Raw genomic sequence first — 8907 nt, 5'->3', positions numbered from 1 at the left:
GCAATGAATATGTCCAAATTGAGACAAAACCAAATAAAATCTAAACAAAGGAACATGTAATAAAGGAAAGAGTGGTGCTTTATTGTCTTAATTCTTATTTTATATAAAAATAAAAACATTTTCTTTGATAACTAGACCTCAGAATAAAAGTGTGATGATTTTTTTGAGTTTTGAAACGATTGCAGCTGTTTGGATGCGACTGTAGGAATGCTGAGAGATCCGACAGCGAAGTGAGAGCTTTACAGGCGGTGAAATTGCGTCTGACAGACATCATGCGTCTCAGTTTTTTCCCTTGAGGCTTTAGAAAATCAGTTCTTGATGGAACTGCAGACCGAATCTCCCCAAACGACCAGATTCACATCAAAGACGTCTGATTAAAGACGAGACGAGGCTGCGTTTAAGGAAAAAAGCTCACAATCAGGGTCTACAGTCAGACTAAAATGTGAATGTTTTGTCTTGGGGGTCTTCCGATTCTCATTCAGACAGGATTCACGTCTGGAAAAGGAGTTTGGGTCGAGAATAAAGTCTCGTTAGGGAGAACAAACTACAAACTAAACTGTACTAAACTACATGGCTGATTAATGCATTTCTAATGATACAGGTACACACTTTGTATAAAACGGTGCAATTTGGGACGCTGCCATGAAATCGTTAGTAAACAGTGTGTGAATTAATAAAGATAAATAAAGAACAATGTGAACAATGTCTTTTTTTAAGACTCGGTTTGTTTATTGAATTTAGGAACTTTATTTCGTGAGTTGTGGATGAATTTATTTATCCCAAGTGCAAAGATGGATAAGCACGTAGGATTTAGAACCCTAAATGTTTAAAGACAGCTAGCCTCTCTCAAGGCTAGTTCATTCCTGTCTGTGCAAAAACGATTAAAAACGCAACACGACAGAATCAGAATTAAATCTGTAAATAAAAACCAGCACAGAAAAATCGTTTTGAAGGTTTTAATCTCTCCTCCTCAATGTCATACTGATAAAAGTATTAAACATTTATAAATCTGTACACGTTACACACAAATCCAACACTAATTAACTTCAACATCTGATTATTAAGAACTTCAAATGCTGAAAGTTTCAAAAGAAATGAGACATGAATGACAAATAAAAAGTTAAAATCCTACAACATTTTCTGACTTCATAATAAAATTCTGGTTTATTAACGTCAACAGAACTTGTTAGATACAGAGCAGGTGAGACGCAGCAGAGAGAAATGCTAGTAAAACATGTATAGCTAATATAAATACACTATATGGGCAAAAGTATTTGTACATCTCATTATAAAAACAAATCGTATTAAAATAGTGACCGCTATGTGATCTTTCCAGCTATCCAGCTATAAAACAGCCACACTTCTGAGAAAGTTTCTCACGAGACTTTAAAGTACGTCTGTGGGAATTTTGTGCCAATTCAGAAAGAAGAGCATCTGTATGGCTGGTCCAGAAAGTCCCAGTTGATGTTCCAGTTCATTCCAAAACTGTTCAGTGAGAGTTTCTTTAAACCAAGCTGTTCTGCATGTCTTTATAGAGCTCATTGTGCACAGTCAAGCTGGAACAGGAAAGAACCTTCCCTAAACTGTTGCTGCTTATTTATTAAAAGTTGGAAGCATATAATCTCCTTAATAAAATTGATTTATTACACCAGTTAACAATTGTTGTGGCTAAAACACATGAATTCATTAATTAGAAGGAATGTCCCAATACTTTTGCTCCTATAGTGCATGTTTCCTTCATACAGTTATCTTCATACGTCTATTCATTTGGTGCGAAGTGTGAAAAACTGTTATTTTTAAATTCTGGCCTTTTACTCATTTAACTGCAAACTTACAATGGAGGAATCTAACGATTAATATAAAAAGTTTAGCTTAGTGCTCGAACTGTAAACAAAAGAATCCCTAAATTACAACAGCTCTCAGTTTAGTGGAAATTCAGACAGGAATTCATGACAGAAATTAAATCACTTTATGAGCGATGTGAATGTTTGTGTTTGAGAGTGGAACTGCATTATAATTCTGCATTATTCTACAGCAGCGGCGCATTTCTGTGATTGTGAAACGCTGCCATGGTAAACAACCAAATGTGCAATGAAATAGCCGAGCTACACGTTTTACCTGTGGTTTACGACACTGTGTGTGTTTACAAGTTCACTTTATTAATAGCTGACAGAAGGGGATAAAACAGCACTTTTCTTAAGCTAATGGTTTCAGAAAAACATAACGTTATGGATTGCAGTTGTTTATGTTTGGTTTTATTATCTTTAGACGCCAAACGCTCTGACGAGCAAGTAATACTGCTAACAAATTTAAACCTAACTGTGTGTACATGTAAACCTTAATCAGGCTCCTCTAGAATCATTTCTATAATTTCATTTCAGACTAAAAGCTAAAAGTCCAGGTAGCTTTAGGTGAGAATACAAAAGAGATTTAAATAAACAGAGCATCTAACTTCAAGGATTGTTTAACAAAAATGCTAAAACTGCTAAGTAAACGCTCTGAGCATCCAAACTGTGATTAGCTGCTAATTATTAAATATTTTTAACACACATACTGACACAGTAATTACAGCTGTAATCAGATATCACAGCGAGCACCTCTGAGATACACTAAACGTATGTAGTCATGAGATTGTTACACATCCCATTCCATTCCAAAACCATGTGCTATAACAGCCTCCAATCAACTTCGGACTGTGCCTGTGGGAATGTGCACCCATTCGCCCATTCAGCCAGGCTCACATCTGACGTTCTAATTCATCTTTAATGGTGTTGCAGTGGGCTTGAGGTTGGGGCCACTAGAGTTCCTTCACATCAAACTTATCAAACTAAATCTTGTCTTTATGAAGCTCAGTTTGTACACAGAGATACAATCCATGCAGGAACATAAAGGGCCTTCCCTAAACTGTTATTTTTTATACACCTGTTAGCTGGATGTGGCTAAAACACCTGAACTAAAAACAAGCCTGATGCAGTGATTCTTTGATGCAGTGAGTTTAAAGTCATAACTAGGGTGAATAAAGTTCAATAAATTAATGTATGTTAATCGTAACTGATTACACAGTCGCTGTACAGAACTATTCTATTAAAGAAATAAAAAAAGAAAATAGAAATGGACATTTTAAAGAATTGCAGAAAAGAAAAGAAGTGGTGATTGGAGTCTTTAAGTAAATGATCTGTTGAGGAAAAAATAAATAATTTAATAAAACGTTAATGTGGAGACTAGATCATCTGGAAGCGGCTTTATATTTTAGCCTCGATCAGCTCTGTGCACGTCTGTTAGAAGATTAATGATCAGTAATAGTTTTACTGCGGTCCTGCAGCTACCGAGTGTTTCATCATTAAATACAAACCAAACGTTTTATACCAAACGTCTCCAGACTGCAGAATCCAACAAACATCATTCAGATAAAAAGTAGTAACTTCAAAATCCACATGAAGAGCCGGTAAACCTTCTCAGAACTTCAGACTGGTCCAACAGCACTTACAGTATCTCGCTGCACTGAGCCGCCCACGCTGGGGGGAGTTCAGAACTTTACAGTGACGACCGTGATTGAATATCTGACGGCAAACGTAACACTAACGCAACAGCAGGAAGTAAAAATCCAGTAAACAATCTTCACAGTGAGACATAACATCTATGATCGTATCCGAATAGGATCTGTTTTATACAGTACGTTCAGATTAAATCCAAACTGGTTCCTGTACTCTGGAAACATTCTCTCCCACGACTCAAACAGGAACCGATGAAGAACCTTCAGAAGATCCTCAACTGTGGAGAAACACAGAGACCGAAGTTAAAGGTTTACATTCATAAATCAACAATCTGATTCATTTAACCAAAAATCTCTTTCTACAGGCAGGATGACTGTTAAGATAAATGGATGGATGGATGGATGGATGGATGACTGTGTAGATAAATGGATGGATGGATTGGTGGGTGGATGGATGGATGGATGACTGTTTAGATAAATGGATGGATGGATGGATGACTGTTTAGATAAATGGATGGATTGGTGGGTGGATGGTTGGGTGGGTGGATGGATGGATGACCGTTTAGATAAGTGGATGGATGAATGGTTGGTTGGTTGGACGGATGACTGAGTAGATAAATGGATGAATGGATGGCTGAATGGGTAAATAAATGCATGGATGGATGGATGTAGAGTGAGACAGATGTACGAGGTTAAACATTGATTGGATGTAGTTTGGAAATCAGTAGTTTCTCCGAGTAGGAACTGTGAGACTGGTAAAAATGGTTAAATTGTTAAACTGATAAATGCAACCAAGTACAGGAACATGCTTAAAGAAAATTCCATCTAGGTCTACAAGCATCCAACCAAAACAACACAGGAATGGTTCAGCCTGAAAGTGCAGACTGAAACCTCATTGAACATCTATGGAGAGACCTTAGGATGGCAGTTCAGAATTGCTGACCATCCAATCTGACAAAGATTGAGAGAATCTGCCTTGACAAATGGGATAAACCGCCTAATTCCAGATGTACAAAGTGTGTAGAGATTCATCCAAGACCTGCAGCTGTAAGTGCTGCCGATGGGGCTTCAACAGAGTGTTAAATAAAGGGTGTGAATACTTTTGTGAATAATAGGTTTCAGTTTTTGATTCAGTTCCAGAAAATATCTGAGCAATTTTATACTTAAATTATTAAGTCTTCATTTTTTAAGATGAATTATATTTCAGTAACTCATTTCATCAGGAATAAACAAAAGAACTCATTAAGATCTAACCACGAGGGATATATTTTTATATCATCTGATGAAATAAAGCGCTTTAATAAACGGAGTCGTGCTGCGTTCTGTATTTTACGCTGTTTGAGACCTTCAGACTTTATGAGATGTTTGTGAGGAGTTTATAGATGATTTAATAGCTGTAACAGAATTTAATCTTCTTACCTTCACATCCTCATTCATGGGTCAAAGGTTCCTCAGTAGCTGTAAGAGGAAACGATTCAGAAAGAAGGTCGTTAATTTAATGTATTAATAATAAACCTGTGCATGTACAAACATTCACTTCATATTTACACACATCACAGTTTTAAACACCCACACCTACCAACCTAGTAACAAAAAGATCAAAATATTCATTTATAATCATAAACCATGTGTAAACAATAGAGGAAAATCTAGTTCTAGGGTTCTAATGCTGCAAATATAAACGCTTCGGTACAAATCGAACCCGGTTTCATTCTAACAGACGTTGTGATGAGTTGGAATGATTCCACACGGTCAGTATCGATCATGCTGAAGATGAAGGAGCTTTCTAAAGTTCTCAGGAACAAAATAACAAAACAGCGCATGAATGTAAAAAGCCACAGAGCCGCAGCAAACACCGTCAACATCGCCACCAGCACGAGCGGTGGCAACAGAATTGTGGGGCGACCTGAAGGCAGCAGGAACAACAGTTACACCGAGAACGATAAGCAGCGAACTGCAGCATCTGCAACCATCTCCTATAGGTCCCACAGCCCAAGCTAAACTCCTCTGCTAATCATTTAGCTGCTCGTGTTTGGAGAAAGAAGGGTTGTGAATGCATATAATCCCAAAGACACCAAATCTACAGTGAAGTGTGGTGGTGGGAGCATCATGATACAGAACTGCTGGTTTAGAAATGCTCCTGGAGTGTTACACGTCATCAAATGGAGAAACATGAAGAGAGCAAAAGTATTCAGACTCAAATAAAATCTAAATTTAGAAAGTGTTTATTTTAAAAGCATTAACAACAAAAAGACCAACATGAAAACCCATCACCAAAACCCCAGAGAACCACCCCCGGAAATGTACAAATGTATGATTACTAAAGAATGAACAGGCTAAAAGTATGAGGACACCTGACCATACGCTTGTTGGACATCTTTTGGCATAAATTTGGAGTTTGCAGCTCTAACAGTCTCAACTCTTCTTGGAAGGCTTGTCACAAATAGCATCTGTCATTTATCAGGCACTTATGCAACCCATATTCCAATTCATCTCAAAGGTGTTCAGCAATTCAACGTCAACTTTATCAACAGGAAACAGCCTTCCCCAAACTGTTGCTAGATAGTTGAAAGTATGATTTATTTTACATAATTGATTGGATGTGACTTTAAAAACTCGGCTCTGTAATTAAGAGGGGTGTCCACATACTATTGGCCAGTAAGAGAACCGCACACATGTCACAAAGCCATGCAAGGAGTGTTTTCTACACTCAATCATAAGAGTGAGGGCTCATGGGTAATCACACAGCCTAGTGGGTAGTAACTCAGCACTGTTTACTGAATCACCCACTCGTGTTCAATTCATCTGGGTAGGACCGGCTGTGTGGTGACCCAGGGCCGCTGTGATTGGTTCTGAACACTCACGGCGAGAGGGTCGGAGGCGAAAGCCGCTACGCTGTTCCTCATCTCACTCTCAGTACCGCGGAGAGGAATGAGAGACACACTACCCAATCGAGAGTCCAGAGGAGGAGACGACTGAGCCACCGGCCGAGACTTCAACCATTCGGTCGGCCACAGAACTCCACCATGCTGAGAGACACAGAGGGTCAAGAACAAGAGTTCCAATTAACATGGGTTACTTATTATGGATGGTTGTTGGATGCATGGGTGGATGGATGTATCGATGAATGGATGAATAGAAATATGGATGGATGGATGGTTTGTTGGTTGGATGAATTGTTGGATGAATAAATGAATGGACTGAAGTATGTGTTAATGGATGAATGAATGAATGGATGGATGGACTGAAGTATATGTGGATGAATGAATGGATGGATGGATGGTTTGTTGGTTGGATGAATTGTTGGATGGATGGACTGAAGTATGTGTTAATGAATGGATGAATAAATAAATGGATGAATGGGTGTGTGCATGTTGACAAACCTGTATACTGAGGAAGGCAGCGAACCATTCTCTCATCTCCGTCTGAGTATCACAACAGAGATACCTAAACACACACACACACACACACACACACACACACACACACACACCAATAAATTAACCTTCCTCCTCACATGCATTCTTTTCTTTTTTCCTAAACAAGTATTATAGATTGTAAAAATTATTTAATTTTCCCTGTTTTATTCATTTACTTTCAGTTTTACTTATTTTTTCTTACTTTTCTTGTATTATTTTAAGCAGACGGATGCTTTTATACTGAGAACACCTTTAAAATCAGTGTGAGACTTTATCTATCATCACATCAGTGGTGTGTGTGTGTGTGTATAATAAGGGACACCCTGCTGTGGAAATGACTCATCCACCCATAATGCACCTCTTCGTGATGGAACAGGAGCATGTGGAGAGAAACACCATGACACCTCCACACTGCGCTCGGGCTGCTTTACATTTTATGATTGTTTAGAGCTGCAGGTTCGAGAACTTCTCTCTGCTTTCTTCACCACAGAGGTCCTACCAGTACAGAGCCGTCATGCGTGGTTTGTGAACGAGTCTTGTTTGGGTTTCTTTTAAAGGTAAACACTAAGAGTGCTTGCATGGTAAATTAGCCTGTGTTTACGTCTGTATGGTACCACATTAAGAACAGTGAACACGTCTGCATCATGTCCATCCTTTTCTTTTCATGCTGACACCATCAGCCCGGTGGTCAGTTTCTCCTTATACAGCTCAGATTAGGTCTGGCTGTGACCATCTGAGTTCAGAACTGCTGACGTTGGAGGGGTTGTTACTGGATAGGGTTTGATTTTTACTTGTATGGGTTTAATGTCATACTGATTACAAAGTGTATCAGTTCACAAGAATCAAGGGTTCGAGCACAAGTAAACATGCAATGCAAACACACAGGATAAAGAAGTGCTTACCACTGCTGCCTCTCCTGCTTTTCATGTTTTTCACTTTCGTACACCACCGTCAGACCCCAACTACAAACAAACAGCCTTTATTAATAATGAAAAATACAGTTTAAATACAATTGTTATGCTTTTCAGTGTTAATAAAACAACAGGTTGAACATCGTGAGCGATAAAACAGAGAAATTCTGCCGCCACCCAGCGGACACCAGCGGTACTGAAGCTCAGACGAGAGGACAAGATCTTACCAGGTTGGAGGGCGAACCTTCTTCTTGATGCCCTGATAAACCTTCAGACACTTGACAGGCCATTCCTTCTCTGCTCGATTACTCTGGAGAGGAAACAAGATGATGAAGATCATGATCATCACTCATGAAGATGCCTTAGAGAGACTGAGCACGTAAACCAGCACATAAAACCTTAAAGGTTCATTCACAATAAACGTTACAAAAAACCCAAGAAAGCTCAGACAGACATCCCATAACCTTCGAGAAGCCAGTTTCTGGAGACAGAGACACTGTGGTCCATTCCGGAGTCATTCACAACAGGAGGGTGTTTATAATTCTCAAAATACTCCTTTAATATTCTAATTAATTATAATTAATCTATAATAATCATGATTTGTGACCACGACAACCAAAGGAAACTTAAGTGAAGTAAAATGTCAATGATTTCTCCTGTTTAATGTTTTTTAAGGTAAAGCTCCTTCAGAATGGACCACATTTAAGAAAAAGTGGTAGATACACTATAGGAACAAAAGTATGTGGACACCTGACCATGAGCCAGTTATACATCCCACTGCAAAAAAAGTTGGACGTGTATAATTTATCTTATATAATTTATTTTATACCCCATTAGCTTTAACAGGAGAAGTGTCCACATACTTTTGGCCATATAGGTAACCAGTTAACCTGAACCTGCTATACAGAAACCATTTATACTCCACTCGTACTCACACTCTGCTGCTCTCGACTCTGACGCCTCTGTAGAGTCTGTACATAAAACGTTCCAAAAACCATCAACTACAAGTGTTTCTACTCATCTTTCAATACTCCACCTGTATTCCACCCATACTCCACCCATACTCCAGCTATACTCCACCTAG

General features: G+C 38.7%; 1 protein-coding gene across 1 annotated transcript in view; it reads right to left on the bottom strand.

Moving 5' to 3' along the window:
* Positions 1-942: 942 nt before the first annotated feature.
* The window catches only part of LOC134334111 (arf-GAP with Rho-GAP domain, ANK repeat and PH domain-containing protein 1-like), a 51243-nt gene continuing 43278 nt past the window's right edge, over positions 943-8907 (bottom strand). The window contains exons 29-34 of the mRNA XM_063016294.1: positions 8051-8133; positions 7815-7874; positions 6877-6940; positions 6358-6522; positions 4913-4951; positions 943-3771 (exon numbers count right to left, since the gene is read on the bottom strand). Coding sequence (XP_062872364.1) covers positions 4934-4951; positions 6358-6522; positions 6877-6940; positions 7815-7874; positions 8051-8133 — 390 coding nt within the window. The 3' untranslated portion in view covers positions 943-3771; positions 4913-4933. The remainder of the gene's footprint in view (positions 3772-4912; positions 4952-6357; positions 6523-6876; positions 6941-7814; positions 7875-8050; positions 8134-8907) is intronic.

Source organism: Trichomycterus rosablanca, chromosome 20, assembly GCF_030014385.1.
Source record: "Trichomycterus rosablanca isolate fTriRos1 chromosome 20, fTriRos1.hap1, whole genome shotgun sequence".
NCBI classification, from domain to species: domain Eukaryota; kingdom Metazoa; phylum Chordata; class Actinopteri; order Siluriformes; family Trichomycteridae; genus Trichomycterus; species Trichomycterus rosablanca.
This window is presented reverse-complemented; position numbering and strand designations above follow the sequence as displayed.